This window comes from Lissotriton helveticus, chromosome 3_2 (genome assembly GCF_964261635.1).
Source record: "Lissotriton helveticus chromosome 3_2, aLisHel1.1, whole genome shotgun sequence".
NCBI classification, from domain to species: domain Eukaryota; kingdom Metazoa; phylum Chordata; class Amphibia; order Caudata; family Salamandridae; genus Lissotriton; species Lissotriton helveticus.
Window position 1 is genome coordinate 17115242 of NC_136062.1, and position 19170 is coordinate 17134411.

General features: G+C 46.8%; 1 protein-coding gene across 1 annotated transcript in view; it reads right to left on the minus strand.

Moving 5' to 3' along the window:
- Window positions 1-3388: 3388 nt before the first annotated feature.
- LOC144826427 (glycine amidinotransferase, mitochondrial) overlaps window positions 3389-19170 on the minus strand; it is a 69318-nt gene continuing 53536 nt past the window's right edge. Inside the window, exon 9 of the mRNA XM_078684750.1 lies at window positions 3389-4410. Within this exon, the coding sequence (XP_078540876.1) occupies window positions 4298-4410 (113 nt within the window). The 3' untranslated portion in view covers window positions 3389-4297. The remainder of the gene's footprint in view (window positions 4411-19170) is intronic.

Here is a 19170-nt window from a genome sequence, read left to right on the forward strand (position 1 = left end):
GCCCCCCCTTGAAAAATTTCTGCGGACGCCCATGGTTGTCCAACCATGTTTGGAACACCTGTAGAGGGAGGGATCTCCAGTCCAATATTTCCATTCCCCTGGAGCCCTAGGAGAATCCTGCATGCACCAGCAGACTTTACCTGCCGTGGTAGAGCACCATGCAGTTGTTTCCCGCAAGGTGTGTTTCTTGCAGTAGGATTATATTGGGATTTTGCCTCACCAAGTACTCCCACATTGTGCATCTCTTCACCTTGCTACCTAGTACATTATTATTCAAGGACAGAACTGCAAGGGTTATCGTTCTGGACGGCGCCCCAGACACCAGCGCCCTTCCAGGCACCCTGTGTGCCCTTTACACTGTAAACATCAGCTATGCTTTGCCCCTAGCACTAGAGGGGTCAGTCCACTAAGAACAATTCCATGCTAGCAGCTGTGGCCCATGCAGGTATGTGCAGTGGGCTGGCTGGGGGAGATTTCGCCAGACAGTGAAAAGAGAAAATGAATAACTAATTCCCTCGTCATCGTCCATCGAAATCCCCCCTCCTGGCCCCACCACTCTTACCTGCACACACTGCGGCTGCATGTTAGAGATTCAGATTTTTTTAGGACACCTAATGCCTTCACATTGTTGTGGGGGGAGCGCTCCTCTGCATCTTCCACCCTGTCCTGTAGGTGTTCAATTGTTTTTTGCAAGGCCCTCTCTGAGAGTGGTCCAGTCAGGGCAGCACCCTTTCAGTTTCCCCTACTCTATCCACCAGTTTCTTATGATCAGTCTGCAAGAGTCCTATATCCGTTGCCACTGCATTGATTTTTTTGTTCCTGGGTGTTTCCAGGTCCTGTTGTTCCTATGGGGTCCCAGCCATCGTCTTTTCACTGGGGTGGTCCATAGTTGGTCCCATCTACTGTGTTTGTAGTCGCACCATCCCTCTGCAGGTTTGACAGATCATTGCCCAGTTCCCCTCTTGGTACCCAAGTCTGCTATCAGGCATCCGGCGTCCACTGTGGCAGGGCTGCCATGCACAGTGCCACACCCTGCACTCCCATCCCGGTCAGAGCCCCAAGCACCTGCTGGCTGTGGCAAGACGAAGGGGCCAAGTCCAGGCAATCGAGGCAGTATCCCCCTCTGCCCACAAGTAGGAGCACCATCTGCTTACCTCTGCCCCCCACTGGTTAGGGGTTCTAATCCATTGTAGCATGCGGTCTCCCTTTCTCAAGGTGCCCCCTGTAAGACCATGTGGGCTTTAATGCCATCCCCGCAGGAGGGCCCTGGCCGGGCATTCTACCTCCTGCTCCCCCCAAGGGTATCTGGTGTCTCCCCACCCTGTCGTCTCGGGGTCTGGCTGGTTTCTCACTGCCCCCCTTTAGTTCTATGTTGGGCGGCCTGTATCGCTCCTGCTCCTTTTCCCGGGCTGAAGCGGCCTTTCATAGCCCGTTGACCACCTGCACTTCTTGGGCCTCAGCACCCTAGCCCCTTGCTGTCAGTGTCACTGTGGCAGCTTACCCTCGCAGGGCCACGGAACCACCACCTCGAAGTGTGGCTCAATGGTTAGAGTGGCAGACCCTGATGCAGAAGTCTGGCCCGGGACCAGGGTTCAATTCCCGCCTCGGCGGGTCTTGGGATCAATTTCCTCAGACCTGATCATTCTCGCCTCGGTGCCTATTCTAATCATGAGTCCCACTCTGCAACTCTGGACAATAGCTTGCTTAAGCTCCACAACGGACCCAACAACGCTAGGATGCCTGGCTTCACCTTGGGGGTGCCCAGGAGTGGGCACTTCACAGGGAAAGGCCAGGAAGGGTTCCTCAGCGGTATTCGTACAAGCGCCGAGAGGCCTCCGGGTAGTCGTGCGCTATACAAGTACCTCTACATTTACATTTACTTACGTCCGGACTCAGATGAGGGGCCACCAGGCTCTCAATGCTCGGCTGCCGCAGCTGCCATAATCCTGGGTTTGTGCTGCTTTGACTGTACTTCTGACGCATTCGGACCAGATTATCTTTTGACTGGGTATCCATTTGAACCCCTTGGATTATATCTGGGTCATTCTGAACCTCTGACAGTCTAAGTATTACCTATCTCCTTTAGTCTGCCGTTTTTGGTGTTTCATTATCAGCTGCCACCCCTCTTAAATGTGCAGATGCTAGTGTATTAAGGGGGCCCCCCTCTATGTGACGGGACCCTCTCAAGTGCTGCATGTTTAGCCCTTTATCACAGTCAGTTAAGAAGTCATAATCTTGTTGGATTTGATACTACTCTGGGATTTAGTCCCACCCTGCATCCCCCATTTGCTTGGATTTGAATTATTTTGTACCCTGAAAAAGGTGTGACCTCTCCCTTTGGTCAGCAACCAAACATGCGTTGGTGCTTACCAACTGTTAAATACAAGGGCCTCCAAAAATGGACTGTCATATTTTTAAAATCATGTGTGTATCGTTTGAAACACTTTCTACAACCACTTATAAGGTTGAATGCTGTTTATCTTACCGTCTCGGTTTGTTCTAGGGGATTTACAGTCACCCACTAAGAATCTATGCAAATATTGTTATATCTATTTGATGCCTATGTATAACTATAAACTCAATGTGATGTTGGTCCTTGTTATCTCTCAAGTCATATGTTTTTTAAACTTATGTTTTTTTCTGGATGTTAGTGGTCGTTATGGGCTACATGTGTAGTATGAATGTGATGTCTGAGTCTGATTGAAAGTATGAATGTATATGGGGTGTGAACAGCATGTTCTTCAGAGTAAGTCCTTATGTCTATAAATAGGTATAAGTATTGTTGTTTCCTTTATGTCCCAAGGGACACTACTGAATTCTGTTCTATTCATAGCCTTTTTGTATATGTATGATTGAATAGTATTGTGAATACATTGAAATGGCTTTTTGATAATAAAGATGCTGATGTCATTTATTTTCTTCTTTGAATCACAAGGCTCTATTGCGACTTGTTAGCGCCATAGATTTTAGAGACATATTCCTGATCTATATTTCCTAGAAGGCAGGCTGTTGTGTTTGGATTATGATCTTCCCAGGTTTGCCCTGGGAGCTCCTTGGCGTTCCAGTCCTGGCCTTCCCCCAGCATGCCCGATAGGTCTTGTTGCAGACTCCTTTCTGTTTGACGGGTCACCAGAGTGGGTCTCGAGATCTTCACCTCCACTGGGCCGTTTGCCAGAGCAAGAAGTTTGTGTCCATCTTTGCCTGCGGTCAGGCCTCTTCTCAGTCTCTAAAGCTTTAGACCTAATGCTGTCAGCTGCCCATCTTGACAGAGGGATGCTAACCCCTCCAGCCTCATTACACATTTTTCTATTTCAACCACCTCCTGGAAGGTTCAATATGATGCTTTATGAACTGCAAATCTATGTAATTCATAACGAATGCTACAAGCTCGAAAAAACAGGTTTATTAGCACATAAAAAAGTACCTTATCAAACAGAAATTCACAAATTTTCACAGAAGACATTTTCCACTTTGGATTTCCAACATTTTCGGGTATCGTCCTGGTACAATATGTCTAAAATGAAAACATTTGGCTCGAAGAGCATTTATTGTTGCTGAGTTCATAGCAATTACAATATTTCTACTTAATAAAAGGTCTGTTGATGTAATACAAATGTTTAAAATAATCTTAATGAAAAAGGAAATGTCATGTAAAAACGTAATTACAAAAGAATTCATTTAAGAATGATCTCAACCATACACAAAAAGATTTCAAAAGCGGTCTTGAGAAAATAAAATAAGAAACGGTCTAGCAACTTTCCCCCTCAATAGGGTCTCCATGGTCCTGCTAATCCAAAAATGTCTTCTACAGAGATAAGAGAATAAAAAATGTTTTTGTTTTTCCTATGTAACAAAAGAGTAGTCATTTAGTAGAATACCCCTGAAAAAAATGCGAGAAACAAACTTTCATTTTAAGCTGCCTTTTTTTTTTTTTAGATTAAATAGAGGTAGATGGATTACGCTGGTGGCAATATTATTCTTGCCCCCCAACAACCCTGGCCTAAAGCACACTAATGTCAAGTATTTTTTTGCAAATTCCACAGCAGCTTCATGTTAATAGGAAAGATTTCAAGAAGCCAGCCAGGGGACCTTCCCTGCTGGCACAGGAATACTTTCAGTCCAACTGTCCAATTTGCATAAAATGAATATGTGTGCAGAGAATGAGAGCTGGAGACCATTGAAGTGGCAGCATTGTTCATGCATTACACAGTCCATGCATCTGGCGCGGGGAAACTCGCTTTTCCTTTTCCAAGATGATACGTGTAGGCTGAAATCGCTGGTGCTTATTTAGCAGTGCCTAGTTAAAATAGGACTCCAGGGTCCCCCGGCGACGGATGTCACAGGTCCAGCAATGGAAGCCTCCTCCCAGTGAATTAGCATGACGGATATTCACTTTGATAGTGGATATACCTGTGCAAAATATAACGGAAAGAGTGTGAGTGTTTGTGGACATTTACTGTACAGATATTATAAAAGCTGTCTATTTCTATCACATGTAGCATGAAAGAATGTGCAGAATTGCTGTAATGAAGTGAAATGTAGGCACAATCACACTTGATTACGGAAAATGCAATCCGTCATCTAGTGCCATATTTCATCATAAAATGCGCCCTCGCATCACACATTTTGCAGTTTAAAACATTGCATAAAAAAATGACACAAGCAACATTTTCTGAGCTAGCCGTTAGTGTAATTTCTGCATGCTGGGGGTAAAATTTTGCTGCGAACGGTGCATAAATAGGCAATGTGGCATAATTTCGGGAACTCAAAATTGCCAAAATTATGCTAATTGTACCAGAATAAATGAAATCTCAACTAGACCTAGTAGCAAGCACTTTGTATGATTCTAGTAGGTATCATGAACTATTTGTGAATGTACAAATCGCATTATTTAACAGAATACCTTCTAAACAAGCAACATTCTGGAATGCCGAATGTTGGTGATTAGTACAGATGCACAACTGAGTAAAATGGGCTGTTTTTTTCTTCAACATTGGAGACCCCCTTTAAAGAGGGACTGTTGCAGGTCACTGTTTCCCTGGTAAGTTTGGAAATACCCTCAAACTAGACAATGGGTATTCTCATACTACTGACTCCTACCTACCCTGAAAACAGTCAGGGATGTACTCTTGCCACGGTGGAAAAAGTGATGCAGAACTCCCAACATTTTTGGGGAAGTAGATAAAATGTTAAATTTTTGCCTGTGAAGTAAAATCAAGGAAAACAGAAATGCAGCAATTCACAAAGGCAAGGGCATTCTGCAAGTGAAACTGCACAACAATAACATTATCCTTGTGGAAATAAAGGAATTCACAAAACATTTTCCGGAAATAGTACCGTTTTTCACGTGGATTTGTAGTATTTTGAAGAAGAGGAGTAGGTTCATTACATTTCTGCCCTATTTTTAGAATTCAGGGTTACAATATTAGAGTAGATTCAAGAACAATATCAGACATTTTCTTTTAAACATCAAAGCAGGGGGTCATAGGACATAAGCGATCCGTGTCTGCATTATCTGTGCGTGCCTGCTGCAAAAGTAAGAGCGGCAGCATAATATGAAGCTGCAAAATACTACTAAGTATTGAGTGCAAGCATGTTATGTGATGGAGCACTGTACGCTCTAAATCACATATCAGGCCGACATTCTATTACATTCCGACATCTTCCGATCTCATGTTATATCAGATCTGCTGGCTCTATCACAGGCAAGCAGATAATTAAGACAGTTTGGTTATGTACTCTGAATGTGGAGAAACAAAATGATAAACAAGCACTGCCAAAGCCAATAAGGCTGGCCTCGACTGTCTTTTGTATGTCAATAGTGACTGGATTATACATTTCATAAAAGAATGAGGATGAGTGTATGTTTTGACATTTCCCGTGTAATAGTGCTTGCACCAGTATTAAATTTGATGTGTAATGGTGCTTGCATCGTTTTGACATACATACCGTATTCATTATATACTCCATACACACAGAAATAGGCTTCTAGTCAGCATTCTTCCGCTATTGGATTGACATTTTTAAATATATGTAGGCATATACACAAAGCAATTTTTTGTTTTGGACGGCAGAAGGAATTTAATTGCTTTTGTCAGTTTTTGGACAAGGAGATGTCAGGTAGGGGGTGGGAGTAAGCAGGAGGTAGGGGGGATGTTGGAGTGGGGAGGACATGGGGGAAGCAGCTATATGTAAAAAGGACATTTTTTAAAAACGTACCTTTTTACCGAGTCTCTCCTCCTTAATCCTTTCCTCGCTTGGTCCCAGGAAGCACACCCAAGCTCCCAGTCAGCCAATCAACACTGCCTTATCAGCGTTGTGATTGGTCTGAGCGCCGAAATACGGCGCTCAGACGCTGACTGGAGGCCTGGGCATGTTCTATACGTAGGCTGTAATGCAGCCTGCATGGAGAACATGCGCAGTGTGCAAGCCTGTTTAGGGCGGCCCGATAGAGCTGTCCCAGCAGTCACTGCGCACTTTAGGAAGGTACTGCCACTTCTCCCCTGTCCCTGCCTCCTCACACAAAGCTGTGGGGTGGAAGTAGGTGAAAATAAAACTAAAATAACGCGAGTTATTTTATTTTTCCTTTCTCCTGGTCTCAGAGCAGTGGGGTGACGCTCCTCTGCCTTAGCAGAGGAACTGCCACTGGCCCAAAGATGTAAAAGGACAGTCGTTCTTTTACCCAGAGCGGTACAGAGCCAAAGATTTCCTCACAGAAGAATACAATGGAGATGGAAAGCTGCAGTTGCACTATACTAGTAACAGATGTCCTCAGAGAAGATGGAAGCCCGATATTGTAAAAAGACTAATGCCAAAAGAGCGCAGAAGGAGTCCAGAGGATGGCAACACTTTGAGAGTGTCGCAGCTCTTTCGGAGTAAACAGTGTTGGAAATTGAGTTACTGGTTGACTGGGGTATCAACCCTGGTCAAGCAACAACGACAATCCTAGTCAGGGTTAGGGGCAGCCAAACTCTAAATTAACTTGTGCACACCCTCTGGTAGCTTGACACAGAACAGTCAGGCTTAACTTAGAGGCAATGTGTAAAGTAATTTTGCAACACTTTAAACCGTAAAACTGTGAAAACACTACACAAAAAGGATCCCACACCAGGTTAGAAAAATAGAATTGAGTTTAATAAATAAAAGACCAAAACAACAAAAATTCAATGAGTAGAACTGGAATTATTGAAGTTCAAGGTTTGTGGTGAGAAACGTCGCCAAAAGCAAAAAGCCCTATAAGAGAATATCTGGTCATGTTGGACTGGGACAAAGTCAGATGTTTAGGCTGGGGTGCGATAAAGTGCAGGCCGTCTACGGGACCCTGTTGCCCGCTGGATAGAGTACCATGAATCCTGGTTGTGGAGCGTTTAGTGGATCCACGTCCCTCAGCCGAGGCGATGCACCGGTTCAGAGATGTGTCAAGGCTGTGGTAAAAGGTTCTGTTGCATCCACATTGAGGATTCCGTCGACGGGGCTTGCGATGTGAAGTCTTTATCGGGATGTGATGCCCAGCTGAGGCAATGCATCAATTCAGATGAGCAGTGAAGCTGCGATGCATAGTTTCGACGCAGTTACCGAGGCTGCCATTGACAAGATGTGAGGGCCTGCGCTGGGGAAGTGGGGCACAGTGGTGGTTCCGAAGGTGATGCGTCGGACCCAAGATATGGGTTGCGGTGGCGATGCAAGCCTATTGCTATGGGTCCAATCTCCGCAGCAGCAGCAGCGATGTATCGCTTCTGCTCCTGGATGAGACACTCACCCAAATAGATACGTATGTTCTGTTTGGGAATGCGTTTCTCAAAGGAGATGCATCAATTTTGCTTATAAGCACCTTCTGTCCACTTCCAGGGGTCTAAGCGTGGGGGCGACCACTTGGCAGGGTACACTCCCTGTTGGCAGAGTCCAGGTGCAGGTGTTGAAAGCCTCTTATGTCCTTGAGGATTCTGATAAGGAGGCCAGCTAACTAATTCTTGGAGTCACTCTGGGTTCTAGTCCTCTGTCTTTTGAGAGGGCAGCAGATCAGCACAACAAAGTAAGAGTCCAGCAGAGTGGCAGTCCTTCAGTAGCACAGCAGTCCTTCCTGGCAGGGAAGGCACAGGTCCAGAAGTGTATGTATGTATTTTGGTATTTGTTAGGCGTGTGTATCACCCGTAGGTCTCGCAGCGCCAGCAGATACTCAAGAGCCAAGGTATCATCAGAACTGGAAAAGCCAGGTATTAAAAATTTTGCGTAACTTTTTAAGATCTTGTTCCAATCAGAGGTAGAGGTAGGGCGTTCCAGGTTTCAGGGCCAATTTTGGAGAAGGCTCTGGGTCCATTACTTGGTAAACAGCGCTTACAACGCAACTTTTACCACGCACTACCTTTACCACGCAACTTTTACAACGCAAGTCGTTAAAATGACTTGTGCTGGGGGGCGCTGTAGGATAGGGAATAGTTTAATTTACTATCCAAAACCTTCCCTACTATCCACGGGGACTGGAGTTGGAATAGTAAATTAAACTATTAACTATCCAGCGCCCCCTAATGCAAGTCGTAACGACTTGCGTTGTAAAAGTTGCGTGGTAAAGGCATGCATTGTAAAAGCATGCGTGGTAACGACATACATCCCCGTTACTTACTGTACGTACTTTTGCTACTGCTAGGATATGTTTACTGGTGGAGCGCAGGATTCTAGTTGGTTGGTATTTTATTAGTTTTCTGGCTGTATATTTTGGCCCTTTGCTGGTCAAGGTCTTGTGGACCAAGAAGCATATTTCGAAGTTAATCCTCTTTTATAGGGAGTCAGTGGAGTGTCTTCAAGCTGGGTGCGGAAGGGGGGAGGGAGGTTTAGGACCAATCTGGCCGCAGTGTTTTGTAGGACTTGAAGTTTTGACTACTGCTCCTCATTAATGGAGGCCAATAGCACGTTTCCGTAATCTAGACGGCTAATGATTAGTCCTTGTACTAGGGGCATGTGGGACGATAGGGGAATCCACTTAAAGATTTTTCTGAGTGCTCGTATTAGACCGTAGCTTATCCGTACCACATTGTTTATGTGGTCCGCCATGGAGAGTTTATCATCTATTATTATACCCAGATTTTGCGCTATGGATTTGGGAGGAGGGCTGGGTCCTAAAGACGGCGGCCACCAGTCACCTGTCCATATTTTCTGAGCATTGCCAAAGAGCAAGGTTTCAGTTTTGCTTGCGTTGAGTAATAAGACGTTTCTCACCATCAAGTAGTTAATGGACAACATGCATTGTTTGAATCTGGATTTGGTGTCAGTGGGATCTGATCCAAGGGTGATCAGTAACTGTGTCATCGGCGTATGACACTGTGTCAAACCCATGTGCTTGGATTATTTTTGCCAATGGGGACACATACAAGTTAAAGAGCGTGGGGCTTAATATGGATCCCTGGGGGACTCCCTTGTCGATTATCTGATTTTAGAGGAGAAGGCACCTATTTGTTTTTTTTTTAAAAGACCTTTATTGTACGATGTTAATTATACACAGCAAAGTGCCTACAACCCTGGGGCCGGCTGCTAAATCTTCAGAAACACGTTATTGAAGTATCATATACACATTTCCAGCTTCGCGTATATGGACCATTTATACAATTTTGTCATTATTAAGGTCTTTAACTTTTCGTTACAAACAGGAACAAGACAGTTGTGGATTCAGAAACTCACCACAGTATCAACATAACCAAATTGAGACTTCTTCATTACTTCTTATTCAATAAAAGCATGCATTCAGGTGTCGATGGGCCAGATCTTTCGGGACCCTAACCCATACTAATTTCCACCCTTAAGGTCACTTCATGGTGAGCCCTCTTCTTCTGTGACTCGTGACAGTAGATAATCTGTGAGATAGCACCAGAAATCTTTAGGCCTAGCCCTGGCAGGTAACTCCTCCTCATACGTTTGTAGTTTATCCCTGCAACTTGTCATATCCAGTATCCACCTACTCGTTTTGGGTGTCTTCCTGCTGTGCCAGCATTGTGCAATCTGCCTCTTGGCCAGTAGCAGCGCTATCGCGCAAAATTTACGTTTTGTAGCCCGTAGGTGTGGGACCACTCCCAGCAAGCAAACTGTGATTGTACATTCTATCTCGACCTGCAACATGGTGGATAGTTCAGTAGTTACCTCTTGCCAATAGGATTGCACCGCTGTGCAACACCAAGCCAGATGTGTGAACCCTGCTCCCCCCGCATTACATCGCTTACACCTGTCATTATCTTGTAGGCCAAATTTATACATACGCTCCGGTGTGTAGTATGCCTGATGTATAAACTTGTAGTGTATAATGCGTAGATTACCGTTCGGTGTGAGGATCTGTGTCAGAGCACATGTTTGTTGCCACTCCTCCTCCGTTAGTGAGTTCTCTAGTGCCTCATACCATCTTTCCCTAGCCCTGGACCCAGCTTCTGGCATCTCGGTTTGTGCTGTAGCGTATAGTCTAGACACTAAATGTGAGGTATCTTGCGAAGTGATGACCATTTGTAGTGATTGCAGGCTTTCCGGTTCCAACGGAAATGCCGGGTAAAAGGCTTGCATAGCACGTTGCAGCCGGTAGTGTGTAAATAGAAACAGCGGAGTTTTATTCTTTATATAAATCAAGTCTACTGCATTCAGAAACTTGCCCTCCTGGAACATGTCTCCCATTTTTTCTATGCCAACTTGTCGCAGTATCGACATCCCCACTTTCTCCCCCGTGACAGAGAGCGCCTGGTGATGCGGAAGAGGCATTGCTGGCGCGTATAATGGCTCTTTGTGTGCTAATCTGGCCAATTTCCTCCAAGCCTTAACAGTGGTGTCAATTGTATTAATATCCTGATTATGTAGAGGTTGGCGAGTGTGCGAAAGCATTGACGCTAGTGGTATGGGTGCAGCATCCCTTTCCTCAATGGCTGTGTGCGTTAAATAAGGTATTTCGTGGAACCAGTATGCCGCGTATTGTGCTTGAGCGCATAGATAATACAGCAGAAAATCCGGCACTCCGAAACCCCCTCTGTTATATGGTAGTGTGAGTGTTTGTAAGGGCACTCGTGCTTGTTTTCCCGCCCAGATCAGTCGTAAAACCAGGGATTTAATGCTGCGGAAAACTGCAGTTGGCGGTTCAATAGGGATATTGTTGAAGAGGTACAGTAGTTTAGGTAGGACATTCATCTTTACAATCGCTATTCTATCCGCTAATGACAAAGGCAGTTGTATCCAGCGTGTTACTTTATCCTCCAGTCTGGATATAACCGTACCATAATTTGACCTAATCACTACCTCTGGATCCCTGTGGTATAACACCCCCAGATATCGCACCGGGTCTGACTGCCATTCCAAAGGGTAATCTGTGGCATGCGAGGTCGTCGTGTCCGTCAACGGTATGATGGAGGACTTTGACCAATTTATAGTTAAACCTGAGTGGCCCCCGAATTTTATATACTCTCGCATTATTGGGTTTAAATGAGTGCTAGGGTCGCGTATATACAGAAGCATGTCGTCCGCATATAGTGATATATGCAATGGTCTGGAAGGGAACTGCAAGGCCGAGGCCTTGTAATTTTGGCGTATTATACAAGCTAGGGGTTCCAGTGCCAGCGCAAATAGCAGTGGAGAGAGTGGGCATCCCTGCCTAGTGCCGCGCTGAATACTAAATGCTTCCGATACGTATCCATTAATGCGTACCCTCGCACTTGGATTAGTGTAAATGAGTTTGACCCATTGCACAAACCGCTTGGGGAATCCCATCCTGAGCAACACCGTGATTAAATAGTCCCATTCGATGGAATCAAAAGCTTTAGCGGCATCTAACATGACCGCCACGGCCTTGGTTGATGGTGTAAGATAGTGGGATAATGCAAACAATGATCTAGTGTTGTGGGCTGTAGAACGAGTGGGTATGAACCCAGATTGGTCCGGTAATACCAGCCGTGTCATGAGTGGTTTCAGCCGTACAGCTAGTAACTTCGCTAGTATTTTGGAGTCGGTATTAATAAGTGATAGTGGTCTGTAAGACTCACAAATTTCCGAGTCCTTACCAGGTTTAAGGAGCGCTATTATAGCAGCTTCACGCAATGATGGAGGAAGTGCTGAGTTGTCGAACGCCGCGCCAAACATTTCTACCAAGCGAGGTGCAATGCTATCAACAAAATGTTTGTAGAATTCATTTGTGAACCCGTGAGGGCCCGGTGCCTTCCCGTTCGGTAGGGACTTTATTATGTCTGTCACTTCCTCAACCGTTATGGGTGATGCTAATAATTCCCTCTGTCCATCTGAGAGCCATCCTATCGCCACATTATCTAGCTAGGTGAATGTTTCCTCCCTTGACGCTGTAGGTCTCGATTTGTATAGTTCCCCATATTCATTAGTAAAACAGCCCAGAATGTCCGCTGCCTGCGTGTGTATCGTGCCATCCTTCGCCTTAATACGTAGTACAGGGCTATGTCCCTTACCATCACAGATTTTGGCCGCCAATCTACTGTCAGGCCTGCCACCTTCCCCAAACGATCTGGCTGATATTCTCCTATCTAAATATTTGATCTCATCATCCACAAATGACTGATGTTCGGTGTGTAAAGTCCGCAACTCGCCTAGATGTGCGATGTCACCTGTAGTGTCAAAAGCTTGCTCTAGTTCCCTCATCCTTGTTTCACAGCGTGTAATTTGTCGTCTGATATCTTTTAAGATGCCTATCGTAGTGCTCATGCATATACCCCGAATTGTGGCCTTGAATGCTTCCCATAAAAGACCCGGGTCGTCCACAGTAGGTTCGTTTAGTAGGAAGTATTCCGTGATCGCTTTGTGAATAGTGGCTGCATAGATCGTGTCCGTGAGTGCTCGGGAATTGAATCTCCAATGAAAGGGAGGTGTAGTGTAGTTCGGTATTACCAGTGTAAGCAGCACCGGATTGTGATCCGATAGCGACCTTGGCAACACCTTAACGTCCCTTGTCCACAGCGCCACGGTATCGGAGCCCAGCCAGTAGTCCAAGCGGGACCAACTGTTGTGAGCTGCAGAAATGTGAGTTGCTCCCGGAACCTCAGGCAACCTGTGCCTCCAGATGTCTGTTAGTGATAGGTCTGAAATCATGTGTAAAAGTTTAATCCTGGCCTGCTTATGTGGTTCCAGTGAATTTGAGGAGCGGTCAACCCCTTCCAACAATGTCACATTCCAGTCCCCCCCACAGATTATGTGTGTGGTTGTCCGTGTCTGAAGATGTGTCCACAACTCCTGGTAAAAGTCCGGGGAGTCCGTATTGGGACCATATACATTAAGCAATGTTATTTTTTGACCACGTAGCATGCCTGACACAATAACATACCTGCCACCCGTGTCACATATTACCTTGTCAACCGCAAAGTTCACCCCCTTTCGTATCAGCGTGATCACACCCCTCGAATATGAGGAGTAATTAGCCAAGTATGTGGATTCCGCCCATCTATCACCAAGTAGAGTACGTGTGTTAGGTGCAATATGTGTTTCCTGAATCACCGCTATATCTACCTCCCATCTCTTCAAGTATGCGAACACCTGTCTGATTTTTTTAGGTTGAGTTAGCCCCCTTACATTCCATGTTAAGAGGTTAAGATGCAGTTTACTGTTGCCTCCTGTTACCTGTGCCATATATCAAAACGTAATTGCATTCTTGCCACCTGGAGTCTATTTTGTACAATACAGTATCTCGAATCCCACGTGCAGAGTAGTGGAGTCTCCCCAGTCTCCACCCCACCAACATACCCGAAATGCACTTGCATAATCAATGACAGTCTCAGAACAGTAACAAACCCCCCCTGCCCACCACCCCCACCCACTCCAGCAACCCAATTCTGCCGAAGCCATTGACCCATATTCAACTCACACAATTAACCGTACTAAATGAACAACTTTGGTGGGTGTTACCCTTTTGGAGGTCCGCCTGGGGCACAACTCTACACCCATACGCCTGGGTGCAGACGACTCACAATGACGTTACCTTTCCATGCAAGTTATCTGTGACCTTCTGACATCCTCCCGTCGCCCCGTGGGCCACGTCTTATGAGACCTGTTAGTAGTTGACCACATTCCCGTTACCTCCCCTAGCAGCCCGTACACGTGTGCCCTGCCTGGGTTTTACCCTCCACCCAACTAAGCAATGTGATGAATGTTCGTGCAACACCATAGTCTCTCGTCTGCCGCGATGCATCACAGAAGGAGCCGTGATAACCCCTGCTAGACCTGGCCTGTAGTACAGACACCCATATCCGCGAAATGAAAATACTAGGGCCTGGGAGGGGTAGATTGCTCACACGCAGTTAATGTCCCACATGTCGCTCCCACAGTTCAAGCGGATCACCTGCACACGCACCATTAATACATAAGTCTGCGACTTGCAAATGTGATGCAGATGGCCCTTTAGCGACATCTTAAAGAACGAAAGGAACATTCTTACCACAAGTCTGGTTTACACCCCCTCCAAGCTCACTCCTCTACATCAGAGTCCGTGCGTTGCTCTTCCCTTGCGCGTTGTTTGTTTTGCTGTACCAGTTTTTTAACAAACTCCTGAGCTGCTTTCGGGGACTGTAGGATCACCACCTTGTCCTTCCATGACACTCGTAGTCTCGCCGGATAAAGCATGGAGTATCCTACGTTCAATTCCCTCAGTTTGGCTTTCACAGACGCAAATTCTTTCCTCGCTTGTTGGACCGCCATGGTGTGGTCTGGGTAGAACTCCAGGGTGTTTCCTTGGTGTGTGATCTTTCCTTTCTCGCGCGCCAGGCGTAGTATCGTGTCCCTATCGCGGTAGTTGAGTATTCTTGCCACAATCGGCCGTGGTGTCGCTCCAACTTTGGGTTTGGGCGCCAATGACCTGTGGGCCCTTTCAACTATAAATATGTGGGATAGGGCCTCTGCCCCAAAAATGTCTCTGCACAGCTGTTCCACATATACCTCCATTTTGCCCGTGTTGGTTGTCTCCGGCAAGCCGGCTATGCGTACATTATTACGTCTGGAGCGGGCTTCCAAATCCTCCTCACGCGCCTTGATTACTTCCAGGACCCGTTCCATACCGGTACATTTGCTAGTCGTGGCATGTGATTCGTCCTCCACTGCAGATATTCTTGATTCGGCTTCATCTAGCCGTTCGTCGTGTTTCACTAGTTTGCCCGACATCCCCTCCATCCTGCAAGTAAGACTGTCTAATTTTCCATTAATGTCTTGTACATTAGCTTGTATGGACAGCAACATTTTTTCCATGGTGGATGAGGATTCCGCAGTCGCCGATCCTTCCCCATCCATCGCTTGATCTGTGCCTTTCGACGATTTTTTGTTTTCAAATGAGATTTTCGGTTGTTGTCTGTCCGGTTTCCCCATTTCGACCGGTTCAAGCGGCTTAGTATGTGTCAGCTGTGTCGTTTGCTTGACGGCCTTGATGGACGCCGCCGTGGCAGCACTTCTGGTAGTTATCCCCGCGGCGGAACTCGAGGGTCCGTGGTCTTCCAGGGTTCTACTCACCCTCACTTCCAAACCCTGTAGCGATGTGCTGGACTTCCTCCCGCTCGAGTGCTGTTGCCCAGTACCTTGCTTTAATTGTATGCAGTATCCTCACAGTGTCATGCGGGGGAACGAGAACCACTCGTCTGTGCTCAATGACTCGCGCTTTTAGATCGCTCTCGCCTTCAGCGCTGGAAGCGTTGTTCTGTGGAGTAGCCTAAACTTCTTCAAGACAAGTAACATGCGCCTTGTGAGGTACAGCAGTAGTATGGCGCAACGCCTCGGTGCCCCACGCGATAATCCCTCAAGACTACCTACGCGCCACTTTATGGTGATGTCGCCGTTTGTAGTTCGTCAGCTCATCTGCAGTTTGTGTCCGCACCCTAGCACTGCCTCAGTGAGTGAGTGACCCCGGAGCTCCGACCCCGCTCCCTGCACAGATCTGTATCGCACGCTGGCCGTCTATTCCCGCCACTGCCGCAGCATAGTGCAGTCCTCGGGATCCGGAATATCTGCCGCTCCCCCCGTCTAATAACACCGGAGTCCTCACTGCTCACGTGGGAGATGGTCCGCAGCGATCACGCACCAGGTCTCGTCGTAGGTGTCCTAGCTATGGCAATACATAGCGCGTCTCACCCATCTCGCTCCACATCCGTCTGTCGAGTTTAGAGGCACTCCGCAACGCTTCTTACCCGCAGACAGTCACCAGCTTGCCTCATTCCCGTGTACTCCGGCGCCCACCACGTTGTGCACCTGGGCGCCGCCATTTTGTTTGTTATCGTCCGTTACCTCTTAAAGGGGCCGTGCGTGACTGGACTTCTTACGATTTATGGTCTAGACCTCCCTGCAGTCCGGGGTTCGCTCCCTTGACCAGAACGCACTGGATTCGTGCGTCGGATGCAAGTGTTGGTGTCTCTGGGGGTGTCAGCCGTGCGTCGGGGTCTCGATGCTCTCGGGGCTGGTCGCCATTTTGCGGGCGCTCGCTTGGGGTGTCCGCGACCTTTTCCTTCCTACTGGTTATTCAGTGCCAATCTTCCGCCAGAAAACGCATCATTCGGGGCCTGAAGTCATTACCAACCCGATGACGCTGCCGTTGGCGGCAACGACCGTCAAACCGGGCACATTACGCACATTTCTGTGAGCCGTCTGGCGGAGCTGTGTAGCTACCCAGCCATTCCGCTTTGCGCCCCCTAGCGCCCTCCGCAGAAGGCACCTATTTGTACCTTGGAGGACCTGTCTGTCAAGTAGCTCTTGATCCATCTTAATGCTGGGCCCTCGACACCAAACTCCAATAGGCGTTCCAGAAGGACATCATGTGAGATGGTGTCGAAGGCCGCTGACAAATCAAGCAAGATCAAGCTGGCAGATTGTCTTGCGTCGAGAGAGATCCTGATGTTGTCGACTATTTCGAGCAGGGCAGTTTCGGTGCTGTGAAACGCCAGGAAACCCGACTGAGATGGGTCCAGGAGATTGTTTTCCAAATGTTTATATGTATGGCCATTGACCAGTGATTCCATGACCTTGCCAAATAAGGGCAGGAGGGTGATAGGTCGATAATTGGCAAGTTGTTTAGGGTCAGATGTAGGTTTAAGGATTGGTCTGATTATGGCCTCCTTCCAGTGAGTGGGAACAATAGATCGTGATAGTGAGAGGTTAAAAATGTTGGTTATGTGTTGGATAATAGTCGGAGCGATTTTAGATAGGATCTGGGAGGATGCCAGGTCGGTAGGAGATCCAGATTTGATTTTGTTTACGGTGAGGGCTACTTCTTCTGTAACTGTGCAAAATTCCTTGAGGGAGGTGATTGCGCGCCTGTTTGGATGGAGTGTCAGCTGGAAATCGTTTGTAGATGTGGTTTATTTTGTCTACAAAAAAAGATGAAAGGGAGTCGAACCAATCTTGGGAAGCAGTGAGTGGTTGTTGGCACGAGGAGGTATTGGGAAATTCTTTAACTATTTTGTACAGTTCTTCATGGGAGTTGGAGGCTTGATTTATTCTGTTTCCTAGGTATATTTATTTGGCTGTAGCTATGTGGTCCATATAGAGCCGATGCTTAGTTTTATAGTGCTGTTTGTCTATTTTGTTTCTTTGTGTGTCGCCATTTACGTTCTGCTTTTCTGACAATGAGTTTGTCAGTTTTTAAGTCTGGAGTGAACCAGGGGGATGGTTTTTCCAGGCACCTAGTGGCCTTTTTCGGAGCGGTTATGTCTAAGGTCTTACTGATGGCTAGTTCCAGATCACTGGCTGCCTTGTTAGTGTGGGTTATTTCAGACTGGGGGAGGGAAGGGAAATGAGTGGAGAAAGACTATGTTTATCTTGTTCCAAGATCTACTTTAGCTTTGTTTCTTTCTTGGGATGAGGTTTATTCTGCTTCCCGTGTATTAAGAACCTTATTTCATTGTGGTCGGACCATAGAACTAGGAGTAGTTGGTCGATCATGACATTGGGGTAGTTTGTAAATAGAAGGTCTACAGAGTGGCCAGTGATGTGGGTGGGGCCATTCACCACTTGCTTTAGGCCCAATGTGCCCAGACTGGTGATGAGATCTATTGTGTGGGGATCCAATGAGAGTTCAGCATGGTAGTTAAAATCCCCTAGTGGGAGGAAATTGTCGGTGGCCAGAATGTGTGGTGCGATTATTTCTGTTAGGTTACTAGTGAAGTGAGCCTGGTTACCGGGCGGTCTGTAGAGGAGGGAACCTTTACATGATTCTTTGTTGTAATGCTCTGTTTTGAAGATGCATATTTCGCCCCATTCTGCCAAATGGGATTCTACAGTTTGTATTTTAATGTTTTCCCTGGAGGCAATCGCTATTCTGCTGCCTCTTTTGTCTTTCCTGTCTAGTCTGCTGCCTCTTGTCTTTCCTGTCTAGTCTTATCAGCTGATCGTCAAGAGGGAGTGCAATGGCTATGTCAGGTAAAGATGAATCTTGAAGCCAAGTTTCTGTGATAAAAAATAGATCAGGTCTAATAAGGACCAGATTTCTAGTGCGTGTTTTGGGAGGGAGTGAGCATTGCAGTATAGACTGGTCAGGTGTTTGGGCTTTGATGTTGTGGAGTTGATTAGGGGGCATTTGTTGCTGTTATAGGATGTTTCGACTTGTCTCCTAAGTGTAGGGTACTCGTGCGTTATGTGATCCGTCATTATTGGCAGGGTGGAGGTGCCGTCTGGTTTCCCATGGGGTAATTTATTAAGGAGGAGTTCATGAGTGGTGTATTTAAGGATGGCCATCCTGTACTTGTGAAGGGAATTTGCTGGTGGGAAAAAAAAGTGCAGAGTGACTGGCGTCTGGCGGCGGTCAAGCGTGGACAGGCACAGACGGGCTTGACTTTGGCGCGCTGCTGTGCACGTCCTCTCGGCGGACTTCCTTTTATGCAAGGAAGTGGGCGGGACCGCAACAGCGTGCCTGGAGCTCCGACTAACTTCAGGGGTAGGGCAAGTGACGCTGGGAGGAAGTGAACAAGGAGGCCGCTGGTGCCTAACCCCTCCGCACAAACGGCACAAGCCGCAGCGGACCAGGGTGCACAGAGAACACACAGGAGTAAAAGCACACAGTTTAAAAGTTTTAAAAAGATTCTGCAACGTCAGTTTAAGTCCTGACCTGCCTTGGTTCAGTTACTTGAGTGTATTGAAGCAATGGTGTCTGAGGCCCAGTACTTATACGCAGTGATGCCTTTGAAGTTGGGAAGACTTCAAAGACATGCCTTTGAAGTGCACACATGT